Source organism: Nerophis ophidion, linkage group LG11, assembly GCF_033978795.1.
Source record: "Nerophis ophidion isolate RoL-2023_Sa linkage group LG11, RoL_Noph_v1.0, whole genome shotgun sequence".
Classification (NCBI taxonomy): Eukaryota; Metazoa; Chordata; class Actinopteri; order Syngnathiformes; family Syngnathidae; genus Nerophis; species Nerophis ophidion.
The window spans coordinates 28,735,194-28,762,894 of NC_084621.1; the positions used below are offsets into that span (position 1 = coordinate 28,735,194).

The 27,701-nt window shown below is 40.1% G+C and overlaps 1 protein-coding gene across 3 annotated transcripts in view; it reads right to left on the bottom strand.

Annotated features, from left to right (window-relative positions):
• The window catches only part of dgkb (diacylglycerol kinase, beta), a 259,708-nt gene that overhangs the window by 87,600 nt on the left and 144,407 nt on the right, over nt 1–27,701 (bottom strand). For all 3 annotated transcript variants that reach the window (XM_061915511.1, XM_061915509.1, XM_061915508.1), the window contains one exon: nt 17,882–17,946. In XM_061915511.1, coding sequence (XP_061771495.1) covers nt 17,882–17,946 — 65 coding nt within the window. The remainder of the gene's footprint in view (nt 1–17,881; nt 17,947–27,701) is intronic.

The following is a 27,701-nucleotide window of genomic DNA, read 5'->3' on the forward strand; positions in this document are numbered from 1 at the left end:
CAGGGTTTTTCAAATATGTGTATATTGCTTTATATCCTATGTGTTCTGAATTCAATCCTAATATATCTTCCGCTGCTAACCTGATATTTTCTTTCGCTAACTTACTTTCCAGTATTTCCCTTTCTCTATTGTATTTCCTACGATGTATCAAAACATGGGCTACATTTTCTATCTGAGGGCAAGAATCACATGTCCTGTAGTATGTTTACCTATCAATTTCAATGAACTATTTAGACATGTATGTCCTAATCTCTGCGATGAGGTGGCGACTTGTCCAGGGTGTACAACACCTTCCGCCCGATTGTAGCTGAGATAGAAACCAGCGCCCCCCGCGACTCCAAAGGGAATAAGCGGTAGAAAATGGATGGATGTCCTAATCTCATTCTAGTAATAATGTCTTCTTCCTTCCTATTTCTACCCCCTCCTCTCTTACACCTACTCTCCTCTGGACTTTGTACAAACCCCGTTTCCATATGAGTTGGGAAATTGTGTTAGATGTAAATATAAACGGAATACAATGATTTGCAAATCATTTTCAACCCATATTCAGTTGAATAGGCTACAAAGACAACATATTTGATTTTCAAACTGATAAACATTTTGTTGTTGTTGCAAATAATCATTAACTTTAGAATTTGATGCCAGCAACATGTGACAAAGAAGTCGGGAAAGGTGGCAATAAATACTGATAAAGTTGAGGAATGCTCATCAAACACTTATTTGGAACATCCCACAGGCGTGCAGGCTAATTGGGAACAGGTGGGTGCCATAATTGGGTATAAAAACAGCTTCCCAAAAAATGCTCAGTCTTTCACAAGAAAGGATGGGGCGAGGTATACCCCTTTGTCCACAACTGCATGAGCAAATAGTCAAACAGTTTAAGAACAACGTTTCTCAAAGTGCAATTGCAAGAAATTTAGGGATTTCAACATCTACGGTCCATAATATAATCAAAAGGTTCAGAGAATCTGGAGAAATCACTCCACGTAAGCGGCATGGCCGGAAACCAACATTGAATGACTGTGACCTTCGATCCCTCCAACGGTACTGTACCAAAAACCGACATCAATCTCTAAAGGATATCACCACATGGGCTCAGGAACACTTTAGCAAACCACTGTCACTTAATACAGTTTGTTGCTACATCTGTAAGTGCAAGTTAAAGCTTTACTATGCAAAGCAAAAGCCATTTATTAACAACATCCAGAAACACCGCCGGCATCTCTGGGCCCGAGATCATCTAAGATGGACTGATGCAATGTGGAAAAGTGTTCTGTGGTCTGATGAGTCCACATTTCAAATTGTTTTTGTAAATATTCGACATTGTGTCATCCCGACCAAAGAGGAAGCGAACCATCCAGACTGTTATCGACGCAAAGTTCAAAAGCCAGCATCTGTGATGGTATGGGGGTGCATTAGTGCCCAAGGCATGGGTAACTTACACATCTGTGAAGGCCCCATTAATGCTGAAAGGTACATACAGGTTTTGGAACAACATATGCTGCCATCTAAGCGCCGTCTTTTTCATGGACGCCCCTGCTTATTGCAGCAAGACAATGCCAAGCCACATTCAGCACGTGTTACAACAGCGTGGCTTCGTAAAAAAAGAGTGCGGGTACTTTCCTGGCCCGCCTGCAGTCCAGACCTGTCTCCCACTGAAAATGTGTGGCGCATTATGAAGCGTATAATACGACAGCGGATAAACCCCGTGCTGTTGAACGACTGAAGCTCTACATAAAACAAGAATAGGAAAAAATTCCACTTTCAAAGCTTTAACAATTAGTTTTCTCAGTTCTCAAACGTTTATTGAGTGTTGCTAAAAGAAAAGGTGATGTAACACAGCGGTGAACATGCCCTTTCCCAACTACTTTGGCACGTGTTGCAGCCATGGAATTCTAAGTTAATTGTTATTTGCAAAAAAAAACAAAGTTTATGAGTTTGAACATCAAATATCTTGTCTTTGTAGTGCATTCAATTGAATATGGATTGAAAAGGATTTGCAAATCATTGTATTCCGTTTATATTTACATCCAACACAATTTCCCTACTCATATGGAAACGGAGTGTGTAATATTGTCTACCTTTTGTTTCCTAATTCCAATTATCCTGCCACGTTTTATTGTGTTCTATCTTATATATGTTCTTCACATCTTCTTTACTGTGCTTAATCTCCATGTTTACTTCTGTTTTAGTGGTTGCTTGTTTTGCGTATCTATCAGCTAATTCATTCCCCACAACTCCTACATGAGCAGGAACCCAAAGAAATGTTACCACACCTCCCGCTTTATTTATTCTGTAGATTGCCTGAACTATTTCATGAACTAAATCTTTTCTTGTTTCTGAGGCTATGTTTTTTTCTGCTAATCAATGCACTGCTGGAGTCCGAGCACACAACTACTTTCCTTGCTTCATTTTCCTTTATCCAGTTAACTGCCTTATAGATTGCTACCAATTCCCCCGTAAAAACAGATAGCGTATATTTCGGATTATAAATCGCTCCGGAGTATACGTCGCACCTGCCGAAATTGCATAATAAAGAAGGAAAAATACATATATAATTCGCACTGGTGTATAAGTCGCATTTTTGGGGGAAATTTATATGATAAAATCCAACACCAAGAATAGACATTTGAAAGGGTATTTAAAATAAATAAAGAATATTGAACAACAGGCTGAATAAGTGTACATTATATGACGCATAAATAACCAACTGAGAAGGTGCCTGGTATGTTAATGTAATATATTTTGGTAAGAGTCATTCAAATAACTATAACATATAGAACATGCTACACATTTACCAAACAATCTGTCACTTCTAATCGCTAAATCCGATGAAATCTTCTTCCTCGATGTCGCTTCTAAACAACTCTGCCAACTCCAAAGGTATGCGCCGCTTCCTCTTGTCGTTTTCTGCTGCATATTTCACTACGTCTAGCTTGTAATCTGCAGTACATGATTTCCTTTTCGGTGCCATTTTTGTTCAGCCCTTCTCAGTTTTTTATAAGTTACCGCCAACGATGAAATGATAAATTTTAATAGCTACGGCAGTAGCATATAGCAGTTAGCATTCCATGACCCACAATGCACTTCTGCCATGACCCTCCCCCGCCGAATTCTTATTGGTTGACGTGTGTGTGATGATTGCTGACATTTTCTTCGTCTCTTCCACGAATGAGATAAATTATATTATTTGATATTTTACGGTAATGTGTTAATAATTTCACACATAAGTCGCTCCGGAGTATATGTCGCACCCCCGGCCAAACTATGAAAAAAACTGTGACTTATAGTCCGAAAAATACGGTATTTATCGTCTAACGTGAGGAGGAATGCATGCACAGGAAGGAGTGATTTTGTTCTTTCATGGTGTAAAAATGAATGTGTCCATCAACAAATGTTAATCCATGTATCAAGATGTGAATCATATTGTCCACCACAAAGAGATTTACATCCCTACCTATCACAAAGTTTTTTATTTGTGTTTTTTTTTTTTAGCTCGGTAGAGAGCACGTGTGTCTCACGCCGGCGACCTGGGTTCGAGTCCCTGGCGGGACAGAAAAAGTCTACAATAAATATCTGCAGAAGTGAATTAGAATTAAATGGGCTCTCCCTTGGCTACATTATCAACATCTCAGTATGTCGTCATTTTTAAACTGGGTATTATTGTTGCTGCTGTCACGTCAAATTTCTTCACCCCAACAAATACCTTCCCCCCGGAAGACATTTGGCGTGACAGCCCCTCTAATGCCTGAAGGACCCCAATGAGGGTGGAAGGACCTTAAAGCAGCCCACACAGTTGCCTATTTTAAAAGCATTAAAATCGGCTGATTGTCATTGGTGAAAAATAACGGTGAGGAAAAAATATTAGCATTCCAGCATGCTAACCTTTCAAGCTATTTTTGCTCCGCTAATTTTGCAGCTGTAACCCTTAAGACTCATATAACTTGCTTAAGGCAGCTCACACAGCTGCCTGTTTTAAAAGCATTATAATTGGCTGATTGTCATTGGTGAAAAATAACGGTGAGGAAAAAATATTAGCATTCCAGCATGCTAACCTTTCAAGCTATTTCTGCTCCGCTAATTTTGCAGCTGTAACCCTTAAGACTCATATAACTTGGTATTATCACGCCCTCATTGGGGTCCTTCAGGCATTAGAGGGGCTGTCACGCCAAATGTCTTCCGGGAGGAAGGTTTTTGTAGGGGGGAAGAGATTTGGCGTAACACTGCGAACTGATATCAACCACTGAAAACATTTTATGAAATGTTCAAGGCCCTTTGGGGAAGTTCGTAATTTGTATCCTGAGAATCTGGAAACTTTTTGGTTTAGGAGCAGCCGACCATCCACATGACACCTCAGATATTAGTGTGAGGAGACAGGTGTTAACCCAAAAAAATGTCCCTCAGATTCTTTTTTTTTTTTTTTAACGAGGCAAAGCAACACAACAAGGACACAAAAAGTATCTTCAAAAGCAATAACTCAACGGCACAAAAATAAACTTGGCTATACTTTAAAGTAGTCCGTGTAAAGCTTGTATAGCGGTATGGCTTTGAAGACCTCCAAAAATATATCAACACACTGGCATATAGTGGATAACACATCTGCGCCATACACTCTGAACACTGACTACTCTAAATTATATTTCAGTTTACATTTTATAGCAGGTATGTCTGGCGGTGCCCTTGTACACTCACTTGGATTATTTGTAACGTACACATCACACACGCTACAAAGTCAGGTGTCTTTGTAATATATATATTTTTAAAGGGAGTGTTCATAAAATATAAAGATTTACCAAATGTATTTACGTGCACTTCTCTGTGCGAAAAGAAATGGGAAAACATGTACATATTGTTATTTATACAGTGCAGTAAGTAATTCCTTATGCTGTGCTTTTACTGGTCCAGTACACATGACATCCATCCATCCATCTACAAAACCCAAAACCAATGAAGCTGGCACATTGTGTAAACCGTAAATAAAAACAGAATACAATGAGAAACCGGCGGTGTTTCTGGGTGTGGTTGACAAATGGCTTTCGCTTTGAATAGTAAATAAATGATACTTGTATAGCACTTTTCTACCATCAAGGTACTCAAAGCGCTTCGACACTACTTCCACATTTACCCATTCACACATACATTCACACACTGATGGAGGGAGCTGCCATGCAAGGCACTAACCAGCACCCATCAGGAGCAAGGGTGAAGTGTCTTGCTCAGGACACAATGGACATGACGAGGTTGGTACTAGGTGGGGATTGAACCAGGGACGCTCGGGTTGCGCACAGCCACTCTCCCACTGAGTTTTAATTTGTACTTACAGATGTAGCGACAAACTATAGTTACTAACAGTGGTATTCTGAAGTGTTACTGAGCCTATGTGGTGGTATCGTTTACACACTGATGCAGTACCGCCTGAGGAGATTGAAAGTCACAGGCATTCAATGTTAGTTTTCAGCCTTACCGTTTTCGTGCAGTGATTTCTCCAGATTCTCTGAAACTTTTGATGATATTACGGACCGTAGATGGTGAAATCCCTAAATTCCTTGCAATAGCTCATTGAGAAATGTCCTTAAACTGTTCGACAATTTGCTCACGCAAACATATTGCAGGTATCAAATTCCAAATGAGCTAATATTAGCAAAAAATAAAGCTTACCAGTTCAAACGTTAAGTATGTTGTCTTTGCATTCTATTCAACTAAATTGTAGGTCGAAAAGGATTTGCAAGTCAATATATTGTTTTTATTATGATTTTCACAATGTACAAACTTCATAGTTTTTCCCACATCTGCGGTCCCCTCCAAGGTTTCTCATTGTCATCCCATTGGGTTGAGTTTTTTCTTGCCCTGATGTGGGACCTGAGCCAAGGATGTCGATGTGGCTTGTGCAGCCCTTTGAGACACTTGTGATTTAGGGCTATATAAGTAAACTTTGATTGATATATATATATATATATATATATATATATATATATATATATATATATATATATATATATAGGGCAGCACGGTGTACATATATATATATATATATATATATATATATATATATATATATATATATATATATATATATATATATATATATATATATATATATATATATAGGGCTTCACGGTGGCAGAGGGGTTAGTGCGTCTGCCTCACAATAAGAGGTTCCTGCAGTCCTGGGTTCAAATCCAGGCTCGGGATCTTTCTGTGTGGAGTTTGCATGTTCTCCCCGTGAATGCATGGGTTCCCTCCGGGTACTCCGGCTTCCTCCCACTTCCAAAAACATGCACCTGGGGATAGGTTGATTGGCAACACTAAATTGGCCCTAGTGTGTGAATGTGAGTGTGAATGTTGTCTGTCTATCTGTGTTGGCCCTGCGATGAGGTGGCGACTTGTCCAGGGTGTACCACGCCTTCCGCCCGATTGTAGCTGAGATAGGCGCCAGCGCCCCCCGTGACCCCAAAAGGGAATAAGCGGTAGAAAATGGATGGATGGATATATATATATATATATATATAGGGCAGCACGGTGTACATCTGCCTCACAATACGAATGTTCTGAGCAGTCCTGGGTTCAATCCCGGGCTCGGGATCTTTCTGTGTGGAGTTTGCATGTCCTCCCCGTGACTGCGACGGGTTCCCTTCCGGTACTCCGACTTCCTCCCACCTCCAATGACATGCATGCATCTGGGGATAGGTTGATTGGCAACACTAAATTGCCCTATGTGAGTGTGAATGTTGTCTGTCAGTGTTGGCCCTGCGATGAGGTTGCGACTTATCCAGGGTGTACACGCCTTCCGCCCGATTGTAGCTGAGAGAGGCTCCAGCGATGCCCAGCAACCCCAAAAGGGACAAGCGGTAGAAAATGGATGGATGGATGGCTTAATATATATATATATTTTTTTTAATATATATATATATATATATACATATATATATATTTTTTTATATATATATATATATTTATTTCAAATCGACTTGAAAATTATGAATCGATTTAGAATCGTGATGAATAAGAATTGCGATTCTGATCTGAATCAATTGTTTGTGCATCTCTAATGCTTTGAATATTTTGTAGTGTGGAATGTTAAAAAAGGTTTGATGCAGTCAAATAAGTGGTAGGTATGATACCAAACTAAACTATGTATTATTATTGTTTGTATGGATTGGATTTATGCAGATTTTGGTGACATTTTGTGGCCACAACATTAATTAAGTTGAGGTCTTGACGGAGTAAGTTGAATAATGTGGGCCCATTTGTTACTGGATACCTTTTAATGCACCTCTGCCTTGAAGAAATTGTGTATGTTATTTGATACTTGTTTATATTGACAAATGTGCTGAGTTAGACTGCAAACGTGTTAAGTTTGGACACTTGTGACGTGTGTCTAGATTGTGTGCTATTGTGTGCTTAGCTGTAGTGTAGCTGCTTGTTCCGAGTAGCCTATAGCCTTGCATGTTTACCTTTTGTAAATGACTACTAAAATACAAGAAAAAAACAATTTTGTGTGTTTATTGGAGGACATTTAGATGTCAAGTAAACACGCTACAGGACTGTTAGTATCGTAACGCTGACATCGGGCATATGAAAACTCATGTAATCCTATATCGGACGGATCGAAAATTGGATCGTTTCACATCTAATTAAAAAATAAAAATAAAAACTTAACACTTCTACAAAATTTAGTAATTTGGATCAAACTCTCTTTTGATGTGTACAATTGTAAAAAAAAAGGACATTTAGTTGAAAATTCCTGTTGAAACTTACCAAGAACGACAAACAGTGGCACAAAAGTGATGCAGCGGTTGAACTTAATTCATTAATAACGGCACGGTAAAAAAAAAAGCCTGAGGGTCCAAACTTTACAAACCTGCCTATTTCTTTATTCTTCTGCCATCCTCCCCTCGGAGTCACAGATTAGTGCGTAATTACATGAGAGATCAGCAAAAAATGCTGCATGGGGGAATGTGTTTTAAAGAACGCATAGTAGAGGACTTCTGGTGTTGAACGGTTGGGGGAGGAGGACGAGGGCCTTCGTCACGGGCCGACTGATTGTCTGCTTTTAATCCTCGACCTCATTATCACCTCCAGGTCCGGCAGTGTCAGTAAATGAATCTATCTGCAGAGTGTCAAATCTTCACACCTTGGTCCTGGTAATCACCCCAAGGTGCAAATACAGAAGATGGATAGGACGCGACGAGCAAAGGAAGGCAGTGAGGGAGGGTGGGTAGGTGTGGGGGGGAGGCTAGTCTTGTGCCTTTTTTACATTCCATCAACAAAATCTCCTCCGCTTATAATTACTGGGAGATGTTAGCCAATTAAAAATGATGAAATATTCAGTGTCTTTAAGGTCAATGTATAGATGTGACACTTATGGGACAAGCAGATTACTGTCAGCAGAATACAACCAATATTTCTTATTTGGCCTTTAGTCCTTAATTAACTTGTGCTCAAGTAAGTTCATGCTCAATTTTGCAAACTGAGATTCCATGTAAATAACTTAATTTATTAGTTTTTCCAATGATGTATGCGCTATTTGCCCTTTTTTTCCCCTACGCATTAGTTTGTTCTTTTGTATTTGTATTGACGATAGAGCATTCTTGTCTAATTCCAAAAAAGAGTGTGCTGACAGTTTCCTGTTCTTATTTCTTTAACTAGACCTATCAGCCTTATTCCAGCTTCATCTAAAGTCATGGAAAAGATTGTTTCGGAACAACTAATGCACCACCTTGAGACAAATCACAATTTGAATCCCTTGCAATTCGGATTCAGACAAAACCATTCTACAGAATCTGCCACTTGTTTTTTAACTGAAAAGATCAAACATTCCCTTGACAAAGGACAGGTAGTCGGTGCAGTATTTTTAGACTTAAAAAAAAGCATTTGGTACAGTCAATCATGACAATTTAATTTCAAAACTAACTAAATTCAACTCATCCAAACAGTGATTGTCCAGATTTGAGTCATATCTAAAGGGCCGTGAACAATGTGTCACCATTAATAATGTGAGATCTTACTTCCGCAAAATTGAAACATGGATACCTCAGGGTAGTGTCTTGGGACCGATACTATTCAGTCTATACATCAATGACCTACCAGATGTATGCACAGATTTTCACAACTTGGCTTGTATTAAAGTTGTTTCTTCGATGCAGAGAATGATTTGCACGGGCGAGACGTGACTGTGAGTACATCGTTGTTAATTTAAACACTATAATAAAAAATAAACAAACTAAGGGCGCTCACAAGGAGGTACAGACACTTGGCTATGAACAAACAAAAGACTAGCATAAATGCTGCAAACTACAAACATGAAACAAAAACACTTGCTCGATTGGCATGAATAATAATGAACTATAAACAAAACTAGCACAATGGCATAAATACAAAAACTTACACGGCATGGAACTATGGATGAGGGCATGAAGGAGGTGCAGCATGGGTAGCGTGTGTGAAGATCCCAGAATGAAGACAAGAAAAAGAGTGACTTAAGTAGCTATGATAATTAGTGAAAACAGGTGTGAGGCTGAGGACAGGGACGTGACATGACAGGTGAAAAGTAATGAGTTGGCATGGAGACGAAAACAAACCAGGAAGTGCCAAGACAGAACTTAAATGTCCAAAAAACTAAACATAACCTGACCAAAACCAAAACATAAACTTACCGGCGTGACACAGATATAGATTTACAGATGTATGCGGATGACACAGTCGTATATACATCCGGTAAAACCTGTACTCTAGTTGCTGAAAAGCTAAATGCTAAATTAGCATCTTGGCTGGCATCATCCTGTTTGACCCTGAATACTAAAATGACTAACTGTCTGCTTCTCCATAAAAAAGCAACCTCAAACAAACCTGAATATAAAAATGAATGATGAGGTCATTGAACAAGTACCTGAAGTCAAATATTTGAGCATATTTAAGGACTATCAGCTGAATTTTAAAAGTCACATTAAGAAAATGTGTAAAACCCTGAAGGCCAACATAGGTTGTTTTAAGATTATAAGAAACTGCTTAACTCTCAGCTGTGCTTTTACTTTTATGAATTCAATGATTCTTTCACACATATCTTATGGCTTAAATACATGGTTCCAGGCACACTAGTCATCAGTCAAGACCATTGAGTGTCTTTATAACCGCGCCTTGAAAGTCCTAGACAAGAAGAGTATACGATATCATCATTGCCAAATTTGAACCAAATACAATATTTTAAGTTTTACCAATTTTATTTTGTTACATACAGTCAAACTGGTTTTTAAACGCTTGGATATCTCTGCTCCCCAATTGCTCTGCAAGGCAACTACAAGACCGCAAAGTGGTACCAGATCTACCACCAGAGCAATGTCAAAAGGCAACTGTTGCGTTCCATTCTGTAGAACATCTTATGCCCAGACTGCCTTTTCAATAAAAGGACCACAACTATGGAACTCTTTATCTGACACTTTGAAAAGTATATCTGCACTTGTCACTTTCAAAAAACAAACAAAATTATGGCCAGTTGAGCAGCAATCGTGTTCCCATGTTTAGTTTTTACAAATTTTTACTAATTGGTTTTTATCGAGTCTGCACTTTGCGTTGTTATTATTATTAGCTTTTATCTAGTTTGCACTTTGTCTGTATTATTTCTATCATCACTATTATCGACTAATTGTTGCCTTATTATTTTTATTTTCCTGTTTTAATGATGTTGAATCTGTGTTGTTGTTGTTGTTGTTGGGGACAAGTGTTGTAAATTAGCTTTGGCTACAAACACTATGATGCATACATTGGATAACTGTTTCAGATGACTATGTTTTTTGTATCTGTCCCTATTTCAAATAAACCTTAATTACCAACAGTGAAAAAAAACAAAAAAAAACCTATACAAATTTAAATCTAAACATTTGGAGACATATGGTTTTTTTTTTAGGTTTTTTTTACAAATGTATTTTCATCTTGGCAGCACGGTGGTTAGGGGTTGGTGCATCTGCCTCACAATACTCCTGAGTTCAATCCCAGGCTCGGGATCTTTCTGTGTGGAGTTTGCATGTTCTCCCGTGACTGCGTGGGTTCCCTCCGGGTACTCCGGCTTCCTCCCACCTCCAAAGACATGCACCTGGGGATAGGTTGATTGGCAACACTAAATTGGCCCTAGTGTGTGAATGTGAGTGTGAATGTTGTTTGTCTATCTGTGTTGGCCCTGCGATGAGGGCGACTTGTCCAGGGTGTACCCCGCCTTCCGCCCGATTGTAGCTGAGATAGGCACCAGCGCCCCCTGCAACCCCAAAGGAAATAAGCGGTAGAAAAGGGACGGACGGACGGTGTGAATGTTGTCTGTGTATCTGAGTTGGCCCTGCGATGAGGGGGCGACTTGTCCAGGTGGTACGCTGCCTTCCGCCCGAATGTAGCTGAGATAGGCTCCAGCGCCCTATCCGGGTCTAAGTTGGCTGTCAAAGTTGACCAAAATCTGGTTTATGTTCACAACCTTCTACAAACCCCGTTTCCATATGAGTCGGGAAAATGTGTTAGATGTAAATATAAACGGAATACAATGACTTGCAAATCCTTTTTGATGTTTAAACTCATACACTTAATTTTTTTTTTGCAAATAATAATTAACTTAGAATTTCATGGCTGCAACACGTGCCAAAGTAGTTGGAAAAGGGCATGTTCACCACTGTGTTACATCACCTTTTCTTTTAGCAACACTCAATAAACGTTTGGGAACTGAGGAAACTAATTGTTGAAGCTTTGAAAGTGGAATTCTTTCCCATTCTTGTTTTATGTAGAGCTTCAGTCGTTCAACAGTCCGGGGTCTCCGCTGTCGTATTAAACGCTTCATAATGCGCCACACATTTTTGATGGGAGACAGGTCTGGACTGTAGGCGGGCCAGGAAAGTACCCGCACTCTTTTTTTTAAGAAGCCACGCTGTTGTAACCCGTGCTGAATGTGGCTCGGCATTGTCTTGCTGAAATAAGCAGGGGCGTCCATGATAACGTTGCTTGGGTGACAACATATGTTGTTCCAAAACCTGTATGTACCTTTCAGCATTAATGGTACCTTCACAGATGTGTAAGTTACCCATGCCTTGGGCACTAATGCACCCCCATACCATCACAGATGCTGGCTTTTGAACTTTGCGTCGATAGTCTGGATGGTTTGCTTCCCCTTTGGTCCGAATGAAACGATGTCGAATATTTTATTTCCAAAAACAATTTGAAATGTGGACTCGTCGGACCACAGAACACTTTTCCACTTTGCATAAGTCCATCTTAGATGATCTCGGGCCCGGAGAAGCCGACGGCGTTTTTTAATTTTGTTGATAAATGGCTTTCGCTTTGCATAGTACAGCTTTAACTTACACTTACAGATGTGGCGACCAACTGTTTTCTGAGGTGTTCCTGAGCCCATTTGGTGATATCCTTTAGAGATTGATGTCGGTTTTTGATACAGTGCCGTCTGAAGGATTGAAGGTTACGGTCATCCAATGTTAGTTTCCGGCCATGTTGCTTACGTGGAGTGATTTCTCCAGATTCTCTGAACCTTTTGATGATATTATAGACCGTAGATGTTGAAATCCCTAAATTTCTTGCATTTGCACTTTGAGAAACGTTGTTCTTGTTCCCGCCATCAGTGTGTGAATGTGTGTGTGAATGGCCGAATGTGTAAATAATGTCAAAGTACTTTAGGCTCCTTAAAAAGGTGTAGAAAAGCGCTGTACAAGTACAACCCATTTACCATTTACCATTTACTTAAACTGTTTGACTATTTGCTCACACAATTGTGGACAAAGGGGTGTACCTCGCCCCATCCTTTCTTGTGAAAGACTGAGCATTTTTTGGGAAGCTGTTTTTATACCCAATCATGGTACCCACCTGTTCTGAATTAGCCTGCCCTGCACACCTGTGGGATGTTCCAAATAAGTGTTTGATGAGCATTCCTCAACTTTATCAGAATTTATTGCCACTTTTCCCAACTTCTTTGTCACGTGTTGCTGGCATCAAATTCAAAAGTTAATGATTATTTGCAAAAAAAAAAGGTTATCAGTTTGAACATCAAATATGTTGTCTTTGTAGCATATTCAACTGAATATGGGTTGAAAATTATTTGCAAATTATTGTATTCCGTTTATTTTTACATCTTACACAATTTCCCCAACTCATATGGAAACGGGGTTTGTACAATCCAGGTGAGAGGCATGGTTTATAATCTACAATTAACTTTCAATCAATTCAGAGTTGACAAAGCAGCTCACCCACTCATTATAGCAGTGTAAATTAGTTAGCTAACTGTGATCACGGCATAGAGAAAGTAGTTCCTCAGCCTTGGAGCTTATAATAACAATTTCGCTAATACTTGCTTAATATTCAGATCACAAAATGTAAATATGTAAACCTCGTACTTGCCATATTTTATGAATTAGAATGCAAAAAACTATTGGTTCTTGTCTTACATAAGCATTGTGATTGATAGGCCAAATTCCCCCAAAACTGCAGCTCTCCTTTAACTTAATGAATTATTGTCACCATTAGTTGTCGCTTAAAAACAAGTACCACTCCACTTCACCTTAAAGAAAGCCTAAGCCAATTTCAGTTGGTTAATAATAAATAGATTAGTGTTTTTCATACCTACCATTGTTCTCTGTTTGATACATTTTACTGGATCAAACCTTTTCCAACATTCCACACTACGCAATGAAAGTTTATATGATTCCTGCTGATATTGTATTGGATCGATATCAGTATTGGCCAATACTCAAGGTTCCAATATTTGTATTGTTTCAGAAGTAAAAACGTTGTATCTGGACAATCCTATTTTTTATATACTCTGTATTTGGGATGTTCGATAACATCGGACTGCCGATATTATCGTCCAATAAATGCTTTAAAGTGTAATATTGGAAATTATCGGTATTGGTTTCAAAAAGTAACATTTATGACTTTTTAAAAACGCCGCTGTGTACACTGACGTAGGGAGAAGTACAGAGCGCCAATAAACCTTAAAGGCAACTGCCTTGCGGACCGGCTCAATCACATAATATCTACGGCTTTTCACACACACAAGTGAATGCAAAGCATACTTGGCCAACAGCCATACAGGTCACACTGAGGGTGGCCGTATAAACAACTTTAACACTGTTACAAATATGCGCCACACTGTGAACCCACACCAAATAAGAATGACAAACACATTTCGGGAGAGCATCCACACCGTAACACAACATAACATAAACACAACAGAACAAATACCGAGAACCCCTTGCAGCACTAACTCTTCTGGGACACTACAATATATACCCCCGCCCCCTACACCACAAACCCGCCCACCTCAACCTCCTCATGCTCTCCTGGGGAGAGCATGTCCCAAATTCCAAGCTGCTGTTTTGAGCCATGTTAAAAAAAAATAATGCACTTTGTGACTTCAGTAAGAATTACGGCAGTGCCATGTTGACATGTTTTTCCATAACTTCAGTTGATTTATTTTGGAAAACCTCGTTCCATTATGTTTAATGCATCCAGCGGGGCATCACAATAAAATTAGGCATAATAATGTGTTAATTCCACGACTGTATATATCGGCATCGGTTGATATCAGAATCGGTAATTAAGAGTTGGACAATATCGGAATATTGGATATCGGACATCTCTACTGTGTATGTTGTAACAATTAAACAAAAAAAGAATTCTGATAAGGTCAACAAATGCGTGCATATTTATATTTTTGTTATAATATAATGGGAAATAATATGCATTTTGCGCTTTTGTCCACGTCCACTTCCTGTGTGGGCGCCTACAGCATTAACCTAATGATGAGTATCTTTTACTTGCCGTGGTCACAAGCCCCCGTGGACAAATTTAACAAAAACCTCAGCTACCTTGTGAAACTATTATCATGCATTATTGAAGTGGCAAAGGATAGTGTGTAATAGAGAGATCCTAAACCCATTCCCATTCCTGAATTATTAAACAGATTCAAATAACAGACAGAATAATTTTCTTAAAATACCTCAATCATTTTTCACAAAAGCCTAAAATGGTGTGAGACAACATGGAGGTATTGACTGGAGGTTGACGGGCAAATAAAGCGCAGAAAAATATGGTGGTTACAGTTCTGGAGGAATGATGGCCGTCGCCGCCTTTCCTCCTTGCAGCATCCGAGAGGCCGGCTGGATAAATGTTGCACCAGCTGCAGCCTAGCATATGCTAACGAGTACAAAATGGGATTATTAGGAGGCGGCGTGTCATCGCCCTGACTGATCCGCCATGTCGAACTAGCCAAACGAATTCAATTAGGGCCGCAATTACTCCCTGGCGCTAGTGGAGACGTATCGGGAGACGTTAAATATTGATGGAAACATACTGGAGATGCCACATTTGTTCATCTGCGAAAGGTGAAACACATCTACTGTAGCCATGCGCGAGGCGCGTCCTTCCGTCATCAGGGGCACGCTAAACAGTCTGTCGCCACGCACACACAAACCGCACAATCCGCCGGGTTAATTAGACGAGGCTTTTTAAAAACCTTGGAACAGGGGTGTCAAACTCATTTTTATTGAGTGCCACATTGCAATTATGGCTCAGAGAGCCATCTGAAATAGTCAATATATGACTATTGATGTATTATAGCTTGGTAAAATAAAAATAAAAATGTGGCAGGCAACATAAAATGACATGGCGGGGCACATGAAATAACATGGCATAACACAAAATGGCATGGCGGGTGTCACACAAAATTTCTTCCCCCCTACAAAAACCTTCCTCCCCATTTACTTCCGGGGTCATGATTAATACAGACGTTTTGTTAACGCGATATTATAAAAATACAACGCAATATTATAAAAATATAACGCTATATTATAAAAAATACAGACGTTTTGTTAACGCTATATTATAAAAAATAAAAAATAAATAAAAAAAACAATTTACAAACCCAGGCTATGGGATGACGCATTTACTTCTGGGGTCACGTTTCTTCACGTTTCCTCTTACGTCATCCCATAGCTTGTGTTTGTAAATTAAAAAAAAAAAAGTTTTTTGTTTTTTTTTTATAATATAGCGTTAAAAAAACTTCTGTATTTTTATAATATAGCGTTAACAAAATGTCTGTGTTAATGGAGGGGGGAAGGTTTCTGTAGGGGGGAAGAAATTTGGCATGACAAGGGCCATGTAAATGTTGTGGCAGGCCACATAGAATAATGTGGCATGCAACATAAAATGACATGGCAGGCCAAAATAAAAAATAAAAGGACATGGCAAAACACATAAAATGTTGTGGCGAGCCACTTAAAATAATGTGGCAGGCAACATAAAATTATGTGTCAGGGCACATGAAATAACACAGCGAACACAAAATGGCATGGAGGGGCACATAAAAGATTGCTGTGGGCCACTTAGAATAATGTGGCAGGCAACATAAAATGACATGGTGGGCCAACATAAATGACATGTGAGCCAGATAAAATGAAATGGCAAAACACATAAAATGTTATGGCGGGTCATTTGGAATAATACGGAAGACAACATAAAATGACATGGCGGACCACATAAAATAGTGTGGGGGGCCACAAAAATGACGTGGCGAACCAAATCAGATCACATGGCCAGAGCACATAAAATAGCGCGGTGAACCACTTAAAATAATGTGGCAGGCAACATAAAATGATGTAAGGACCACATGAAATAACATGGCGAACACAAAATGGCATGGAGGGCCATCTAAATAATGCGGTGGGCCACATAGAATAATAAATTACATGTGAACCAGACAAAATGACATGGCAAAACACATATAATGTTATGGCAGGCCATTTAGAATAAGTGGCAGACAACATAAAATGATGTGGCAGGCCACAATAAATGATGTAACGGGCTAGGTAAAATGACATAGCGGAATACATAAAATAGTGTGGCGGACCACAAAAATGATGTGGCAAACCAGATAAAATCACATGGCCGGATCACATAAAATGGTGTGGTAAACCAAAGAAAATAATAAAAATTATGTGACGGACCATGATAAATTACATGGCGTGACGTTATAGATTACGTGGCAGGTCAGGTGAAATGACATGATGTATCTTTTACACACCATAAAATGGTGTGGCTGGTCACTTAGAATAATGTGGCAGACAACATCAAATTATGTGGCAGGCTAGGTTAAATGACATTAAATGGTGTGTGTGTGTGGGGGGGGGGGGGGGGGGGGGGCAATTAGAATAATGTGGCAGACAAACAGAAAATTATATGGCGGGCCACAATAAATGATGTAGCAGGCCAGGTAAAATAATAGCAGAACACATAAAATGCTATGGCGGGCCACTTTAAATGAAGTAGCGGGCCATTTAAAATTATGTGGTTGGCAATGTTAAGTTATGTTGTGGGTCACAAAAAAAAACATGGCGGAAAACATAAAATGTTAGGGTACACAAAAAAATCTATTTACATCCGAGTCGTGATTCTTGTTCATCTTAATTCTAAATCAGTTCATTCACTTTCATTAACTGTTAATTTTTTTTTATTTTTTTTTTTACAAGAATCAATTAAAAAAAAAGTGTTTTTTTGATCCGAGAATCGATTCTGAATGAAATCGTCACTCCAGAAATCGAAATCGGGTCAAGTAATTAGGTGCCCAAAGATTCACACCCCTAATAAAATGGCGTGGCCCGCCACACCCTGGGCTTTGAGTTTGCCTTAGAACACAAAGAGAAAAATGTAGTTCAGCTTTGCTGTAAGATTAAAACCAACTACAGAAAGTGGTTCTCAGTCATCCATCAATCTGCGTGCCAAGAACTACAAAGGCCCTTTCCTGTTCTGTGGAAAACTAAATCAGACATCAGCACGGTGGTTGAGTGAACGTGGAAGAAAAGATTGTTTTTTTGGTGTGCAGTGTAAAAGGAAGCAAACCTACCTGCTGTTAAATTTCTCCGGGTGCTTTTCCCTCATGACGTGGAAACGATGTGCGATGGAAGCGTCCTGAAAGAAGCAAAAAAGGGGAGGTGACGTCATTTGCTGCGCTCAAATAAAACGAGTGGACCAGACCAGTGAGTTGTGTGAGGAGAGCATTGATTTCCATGTCGCTCTAAGTAAGTAAATAAATCTTATTTATTAAGTGTTTTTGTCAAAACGTGGACTATGGTGTGGTTTGTTTTCCCGTGGTGCAAAACGACTGGACCGGACATGTTGGAAGATAATGACATCTTTGAATTTTAACTCGAAAAGTACAAACAAAACAAAGGGTATAAACCAAAGGCGCTCTCAGAGGAGGTACAAAACTTGGCTATGAAACAAAAGTATTACTACCAGAGGTGGGTAGTAACGCGCTACATTTACTCCGTTACATTTACTTGACTAACTTTTGGGATAAATTGTACTTCTACGAGTAGTTTTTATGCAACGTACTTTTACTTTTACTTGAGTATATTTATAGAGAAGAAACACTACTTTTACTCCGTTCCATTTATCTACATTCAGCTCGCTAATCGCTACTTTTTTTTATCGATCTATTAATGTTTGTTTTGGTTAATGGCAGAGCTTCAAAGTAGAATTTACGCATGCCTGCGTTTCACCAATCACATGTAGTCACTGGTGATGTTGGACCAATTAAACAGAGCCAGGTGGTCACATGACCGTCACACGTAAAACCCGATATAAGCCAGTTGAAAAACTTATTGGGGTGTTACCATTTAGTGGTCAATTGTACGGAATATGTACTGTGCAATCTAATAATGAACGTTTCAATCAATCAATCAATCAAAAGTGTAAAGGAAAACAGACACTTTTTAATTCAACCGTACTTCCCGTCAAAAGCCTAAAGACTGATCGCACAGTTCCTGTCTTCACAATAAAAGCGCCGCTCCATCGCGCCTGCGTTAACAAAATAAGAGTTTCTGAAAGCCAGCGCAAACAAGCTAGCAAGCGACGGAGTTTGCCGCCAATATATTTCTTGTAGAGTGTATAAAAACGAATATGGAAGCTGGACAAATAAGATGCCAAAAACCAACGACTTTCATGTGGTATTAGACAGAAAAGAGGAACTTTTTTTCCCCTCCATTTGAAAACTTGGACGTCTGATTCCCTGGAAGGCCCCGAAGGGAAAAAGAAGCGGTGGTGAAGGCGTGGGGTAGGGAAGGGAGGTGTGTGCCCAATTGTCTTGGGTGTGATGGTGTCACAGTTATTTCGTGATGAACCCCAAGATGCAGAGATGGAGGCAGGCATGGAATGAGAAAACATGATTTAATTAAATCCTAAGACAAAAACAAAACCAAAAGGGTATAAACACAAAGCGCGCACGAGGCAGATAATCAAACAAAAGGAGCTAGAAAATAACGAACAGGAGCTTAGCGTGGAAGCTAGCGGGTAGCGAACAGGCAAACAGAAGTCGTACTTGAATAATGAAAAATAAAACGGAAGCAGGTAACAAAAAACAGTAAGCTACAAACATCAACTGAATTTAGCTTACCGCTACGCTGCAAAGACAAGGTACGACACGACAGGAGCGATAACACATCACAAGAGCGACTAGATGTGACATCGACAAGACAATACAATGATCCAGCCCTGACTGGTAAAATAGGAGCTGGCTGATTGACATCAGGTGTGGCCAGATGCCAATCAGCCGCAGCTGAGTGAAAACAGCACACAGGGAGACAAACAGGAAACAGAACCAAAATAAAAGTGCTGACAGGAACTAAAGACAAATGCAGAGGAAAAACGAAGACATAGACCAAAACTGTCAGGGACAACCCTGACAGATGGTGTAATTTTTTTGTTGACTGAGGCCGGTCTGAAAAAGTTCAACTTCACGTGTCATTGAGAAGGGAGGGAGGTAAAAAGCGTCCATCATTGAGGTGTTCTCGGGGGTGTTTTTCAGAACAGCCTGGTCCGCGTCAAGGCCATTCGAGGTAGTCAAATCGTAGATTAGGATGTTTGTTTTTCCCGAACGGACAAAACAATGGCTTGTCTGTTCTTAGTCCATGCCGGCTCTCTCAAATTAAATTAAATTTTTGTGCCACTGTTTGATAACTGTTTGATAAGTAGAGTTATGGTCAATTGACTTAGTTGTGATTTCCCTCTCTGCATGAAAGTTTAAAATGAGCATATATATTAATTCAGTACAAACAAGAATGTTTTAATCTAGACACATAGAATCATGTATACGTATCAAGTGTTAATTCAAGGCTAGGGCAAAATATCGAGATATATATCGTGTGTCGCGATATAGCCTAAATATATCGAGATATTAAAAAAAGGCCCTATCGCCCAGCCCTACTCCTATATCAATTGTTTTATACTACTACTTGCTATAAGCATCCTAATGTAATATACCACATTATTGTAGCATTAATCGTTACTCGTTCTGGTATTTACTCGTTTTGGTATTTAGGAAAGTCACAAGTGCAGCTACACCTTCACGTCACATCGAGAGCTGAGAGAACGAGCATATGCAGGGGGAGGAGTTGGCGTGAGGACGGGGATGTAGGAGCGTTATTGACAGGACCCCTGATGGAGGCAACATCGTCTCCTTTGCTCACTGGCTAATTAACTAAACACACATCGCCCAACAGAGCTCCAGGATACTGCAGACGCCGTGGCAACCACCTCTATGCCTTTCTCGCTTGACACCGTCACTTTTGACCGCGCTCTCTCGCGGGCCTCCTGTGCAGAAGCGGCAGCCAAGTTTGACTCGCAGCAAAACGCAAGCCAAAAGTGTGAAATTTAACAAAAATCTTTTTTTTTTTTTTTAATGCAGCACGTGTTAGCGAGGTGTGGGTGACAGAGACACTTCACTGGTATATTTAAGCCTCCGTCTGCTTGGACAATTTGAGCAGTTCAATTTTGCGGGAAAGTTCATATATGAGGCTTAAGTGTTTGGTTATATAAAGAAACAATCCAAACCATAACAGTGAAGTTGGCACGTTGTGTGAATCGTAAATAAAAGCAGAATACAATGATTTGCAAATCCTTTTCAACTCATATTCAGTTGAATAGACTGCAAAGACAAGATATTTAATAATCGAACTTAGAAATTTTTTTTTTTTTTGCAAATAATCATGAACTTGGAATTTAATGGCAGCAACACGTTGCAAAAAAGTTGGCACAGGCATTTTTACCACTGTGTTACATGGCCTTTCCTTTTAACAACACCCCGTAAACGTTTGGGAAATGAGAACAATTTTTGAAGCTTTTTAGGTGGAACTTTTTTCCATTCTTGCTTGATGTACAGCTTAAGTTGTTCAATAGTCCGGGGTCTCCGTTGTCATATTTTATGCTATCAGAATGCGCCACACATTTTCAATGGGAGTCAGGTCTGGACTACAGACAGGCCAGTCCAGTACCCGCACTCTTTTACTAAGAATCCACGCTGTTGTAACACGTGACTTGGCATTGTCTTGCTGAAATAAGCAGGGGCGTCCATGATAACTCCAAAACCTGTATGTACCTTCCAGCATTAATGGTGCTTTCACAGATGTGTAAGTTACCCATGCCTTGTGCATTAATACACCCCCACAACATCATAGATGCTGGCTTTTGAACTTAGCTCCTATAAAAATCCGGTTGGTTCTTTTCCTCTTTGTTCCGGAGGACACAACGTCTACAGTTTCCATAAACAACTTTAAATGTGGATTTATCAGACCACAGAACACTTTTACACTTTGCATCATTCCATCTTAGATGAGCTTGGGCCCGGCGAAACCGGCGGCATTTCTGGGTGTTGTTGATGAATGGTTTGGCTTTTCATAGCAGAGTTTTAACTCACACTTACAGATGTAGCGACAAACTGTAGTTACTAACAGTGGTTTTCTGAAGTGTTCCTGAGCCCATGTGGGGATATCCTTTACACATTGATGTCGCTTTTTCATCCAGTACTGCCTGAGGGACTGAAGGTCATAGGCTTAGCCTCTTACGTGCAGTGATTTCTCCAGATTCTCTGAAGCTTTTGATGATATTACGGCCCGTAAATTCCTTGCAATGGCTCGTTGAGAAATATTCTTAAACTGTTCGAGAATTTGCTCATGCATTTGTACACAAAGTGGTGACCCTCGCCCCATCCTTGTTTGTGAATCACCGAGCGTTTCATGGAAGCTGCTTTTATACCCAATCATGGCACCCAACCGTTCCCAATTAGCCTGTTCACCTATGGGATGTTCCAAATAAGTTTTTGATGAGCATTACTCAACTTTTTTAGACTTTTTTTTACCAGTTGTGTCAGCTTTTTTGAAACATCTCACAGGCATCAAATTCCAAATGAGCTAATATTTGCAAAAAATAACAAAAGTTTTCCAGTTCGAATGTTAAGTATCTTGTCTTTACAGTCTATTCAATTGAATATAGGTTAAAAAGAATTAGCAACTGCGATGAGGTAGCGACTTGTCCAAGGTGTACCCCGCCTTCCGTCCAATTGTAGCTGAGATAGGCACCAGCGCCCCCCGCGACCCCAAAGGGAATAAGCGGTAGCAAATGGATGGGATGGAAGAATTAGCAAATCATTGTATTCTGTTTTTATTAACTATTTACACAACATGCCAACTTCACTTGTTTTAGATTGTTTCAATGTAGCCAAGTAAAAAAGTGATTTATAACAATGTATATTTTTTGTTTGTGTGTAAACAATCTCAAAGCCTGTTTTTGTTTTAGCAAAAATATGTATGTATATATTTTTTTGCTCCGTCCGGTTGTTGCAAGGGGGACTGTTGTTATCCTGATCTGACCCGCAAACATGTTTTACCCGGCCCGCGAGATGAGTTTGCCAAGTAAAAAAAATTAGCTGAGTTTGTTGAATGAAAGAAACTGCTGTTCTAAATCTGTCCAGTACATGTCACAATGGTAATTTTTTGTATCCCCTGCCGCAAGAGGGTGGGGAACTATGTGCCGTGTTAAGATAGAGGCAACACTTGCGTTTGGACTTTGGACTCTACGTACTTATGCTGCTTTTTAGTGATAGTGTACAAAGTGTGCATTGTTACCTTCATGCCTTGATGTTGTTGGTAACGGCAACACATTTTCGGGGCGCACATTAATCTGCTAAAATAATATGTATCCCCTTCTAACTTCATGTGTGATTCATGAAATGGGTCCAAATGTTTCTATTTTTTTAATTTCCCCTTGGGGATTAATAAAGTATGTCTGATTCTGAAATTCACAAGTTTTGCTGTAGATCAGGGGTCGGCAACCCACGGCTCTGGAGCCGCATGCGGCTCTTTAGCGCCGCTCTAGTGGCTCCCTGGAGCTTTTTCAAAACTATATGAAAAATGGAAATGATAAGGGGAAAAAACATAATTTTTGTTTTAATTGGGTTTCTGTAGGAGGACAAACATGACACAAACCTCCCTAATTGTTATAAAGTACACTGTTTATATTAAACATGCTTCACTGATTCGAGTTTTTGGCAAGCGCCGTTTTGTCCTACTAATTTTGGCGGTCCTTGAACTCACCCTAGTTTGTTTACATGTACAACTTTCTCCAACTTTCTAAGACGTAATTTATGCCACTTCTTTTTCAGTCTCATTTTGTCCACCAAACTTATAACGCTGTCCATGAATGCACAAAGGTGAGTTTTGTTGATGTTATTGACTTATGTGGAGTGTGCTAATCAGACATGTTTAATCCCTACATGACTGCAAGCTAATTGATGCTAACATGCTATTTAGGCTAGCTCAATGTACATATTGGATAATTATGCCTCATTTGTAGCTATATTTGAGCTCATTAAGTTTCCTTTAAGTCCTCATAATTCAATTTATATCTCATGACACACTATCTGTATGTAATACGGCTTTTAATTTTTTTGTGGCTCCAGACAGATTTGTTTTTGTATTTTTGGTCCAATATTAGTCTTTCAACATTTTGGGTTGCCGACCCCTGCTGTAGATGATGCTACATGTGAACAGAATTAACCGCATGATGTTAGTACATCATTTGAGGAAAATAAGTAAATTACGATAATAATATCCTGTAATTTGATTTTGTTTTTATTATACATTTAATCTTCCCATAAATTAAAAATGAACAATGTGAGCATTTTAAAACTCAGCCATACTTGATTTCACTTATATGACTGATGAACATTATCCGTCCATTTTCTACCGCTTGTCCCTTTTGGGATCGCGGGGGGTGCTGGAGCCTATCTTAGCTGCATTCGGGCGGAAGGCGGAGTACACCCTGGACAAGTCGCCACCTCAACGCAGGGCCAACACAGATAGACAGACAATATTCACACTCACATTCACACCCGAGCGCAAATTTAGTGTTGCCAATCAACCTATCCCCAGATGTATGTCTTTGGCGGTGGGAGGAAGCCGGAGTACCCGGCGGGAACCCACGCAGTCACGGGGTGAACATGCAAACTCCACACAGAAAGATCCCGAGCCCGGGATTGAACCCAGTACTACTCGGGACCTTCGTATTGTGAGGCACATGCCTGTTCCAACCCCTGTTCCACCGTGCTGCCCATAAACATTATCACAGCATATATTTAGAAAATTTAATTAGTGAAGTGAGTTATGTTTATATAGCGCTTTTCTCTTGTGACTCAAGGCGCTTTACATAGTGAAACCCAATATCTAAGTTACATTTTTAAACCAGTGTGGGTGGCCCTGGGAGCAGGTGGGTAAAGTGTCTTGCCCAAGGACACAACGGCTGCAACTAAGATAGCAGAAGCGGGGATTGAACCTGGAACCCTCAAGTTGCACTCCACCAACCGAGCTATACCGCCCCAGGCTTCAGAATGCGCCACACATTTTCAATGGGAGACAGGTCTGGACTGCAGACAGGCCAGTCCATTAACTGCACTCTTTTACCACGAATCCACGCTGTTGTAACACGAGGCTTGGCATTGTCTTGCTGAAATAAGCAGGGGCGTCCATGATAACGTTGTTTGGATGGCAACATATGTTGCTCCAAAACCTGTATGTACCTTTCAACATTAATGGTGCCTTCACTGATGTGTAAGTTACCCATGCCTTGGGCACTAATACAGCCTCATAACATCACAGATAGTGGCTTTTGAACTTTGCGCCTATAACAATCCTCATGGTTCTTTTCCTCTTTGTTCCTGAGGACCCGACGTCCACAGTTTCCATAAACAATTTTAAATGTGGACTCGTCAGACCACAGAACACTTTTCCACTTTGCATCATTCCATCTTAGATGAGCTCGGGCCCAGCGAAACCGGCGGCATTTCTGGGTGTTGTTGATAAATGGCTTTGGTTTTGCATAGTAGAGTTTTAACTTGCACTTACAGATGTAGCGACAAACTGTAGTTACTAACAGTGGTTTTCTGAAGTGTTCCTGAGCCCATGTGGTTTGACACCCCTGATTTAAGAGATGTGTGTTGTTTCAGGGATGTGCATTCATTATTTGTGTTTTATTTCCTCAGTTCTAATGGCATGGTTGAGACATGTAAAAGACGTGTTCAAAACAAATGACTGTTAAAAAGCAAGAATGGTTTGAGCTTTGATGAAACTCCAGGGAAGTAAGGTAAGTAATATTGAAAATCCAAAACGGGGCGCAAACACAATCACGCGTAGGGCCACAAAAAGCCTAGGAAGTGTGAAGTATTTACTGTGCGAATAATTAAGGAGTGTTTGTTGTGAAGTTTGCACAATGAAATTTCCTTTAATTCACACTTCTAAAATGCTGGCAAGGCTTTAGTGGAAAATGGGGCTGACCTCAGCAAAGTCGTCCGACTCTGTGAATATTTTGAGGTAGACAGAAAGCATGTTGCCGCAAACTTTTCTTTTTCCTTCAGCTTGTTCCTCTCCCCCCTCCCTCCGCTGTTTTGATCCACCCCGTTTTTGAGTGGCACGATTGAAAAAAAGGAACACGAGGCGGACCCCCCGCTATCTTTTCGAGCACAAACTTAGCAGAATCCCCCTTCCCCCCCCAAAAAAAATCAATGGCTCTTTTTCTTGATGTCTCCAGAAGAAGACCAAACGAATTGTTGGCGATCCCCGCAGACTCACCTCATGCTTTTAGCGCCAGCCAGAGATCTGAGATGACGGCTGTTCTGAGAGAGCGCAACTCGTTTCTCTCACAAACAGGACAAGGGCGGCTGACACGGGAGCCCAAAGTAAGGAGGGAGTTGTCTCCTGTCTACTTTGGACTTTGGAACGTTAAACCTGTGACTGAAAGAGGTCAAGGTGCTCGACCTGTACTCGGAGGAAAACTTTGCCAACTTTCAAGTAAAGTCAATTTGGCTCAAATTGCGCTGATTACATTCGGTGGCCTTGTAGTTAGCATGTCAGCCCGAGATTTGAGTTTCAGTGTGGTTTGCGCGTTCTCCCCGTGCATTCGTAGGTTTTTCTTCGGTATTTCAGCTTCCAATAAGCATGCATGTTAGGCTACATCTGTAAGTGCAATTTAAAGCTCTACTATGCAAAGCAAAAGCCATTTATCAACAACACCCAACTACTTTGGCACGTGTTGCAGCCATGTAATTCTAGTTTAATTATTATTTGCAAAAGAAAAAAAAAAAGTTTAGGAGTTTGAACATCAAATATCTTGTCTTTGGAGTGCATTCAATTGAATATGGGTTGGAAAGGATTTGCAAATCATTGTGTTCCGTTTATATTTACATCCAACACAATTTGAAAAACTCATATGGAAACGGGGTTTGTAACAATATCGATAATGCTCTGTTAATATTCAGGTCACACGATGTATACAGAGTATTGATGGCGCTTTTTGGATGTTTTTGGAGGATTTTGTGGCGCTTTTATTGACTCCATTGTTGGCTGACTTTTGCTAACGTTTATTTATGACTTAGAACAGTGGTTCTCAACCTTTTTTCAGTGATGTACCCCCTGTGAACATTTTTTTAATTCAAGTACCCCCTAATCAGAGCAAAGCATTTTTGGTTGAAAAAAAAAAGAAAGATAAAGAAGTAAAATACAACACCATGTTATCCGTTTCTGATTTATTAAATTGTATAAATGTGCAAAATATTGCTCATTTGTAGTGGTCTTTCTTGAACTATTTGGAAAAATAGTTCAATAAATATATTTATAAAGGATTTTTGAATTGTTGCTAATTTTAGAATATTTAAAAAAACATCTCATGTACCCCTTGGCATACATTCAAGTACCCCCAGGGGTATGCATACCCCCATTTGAGAACCACTGACTTAGAATGTCTTACATCAGGATTGTGAATGATGTGCAGAATTCGTAAAAACGTGCAGCTCCCCTTTAAGTAGGCTCCACATAAGCGAGCACTCGGTCGACAGAGGCAAGGAAAAACTCTCTCAAAGTAAAACACCCTTCCACAGAGAGGAAGTGAGGAGTGTCCCGTGCAGGAACAAGACGTCTCCCAGACCCTCGGTCACCTGCTCCCCCGTCCGCCAATTGATTACCAATGTAAAAAAGTGTCATGCGAATTAAAGCAGGACATGTCTAATGTCCTCTCATAGCTCAAAGTTTAAGTCCAATTAGGGCCCCAGCGGTTTGATGTGCCTTTCACGGCGGGCGAGAGTAATGGCTGCGACAGGAGCGTGGCGGTCATTAGGCCGACTGACTGCATTATGCTAGCGCAGCGTAGGGCGTGATTAGTTCTGTCTCTCACCCCTGTCCCTGATTGAGATCATTACACTTCACGTCACTTCCACATCCTCCCCGAGGGATGGCATCATCAATTCTCCGCCTGACCGCGTTTTGCCACAAAGTTACCGCAAATTGTTAAAAGCTTGGCCCTTGTTTTCTCCACCAGCCTTTTAAGTGGTATACTTTTAAGCA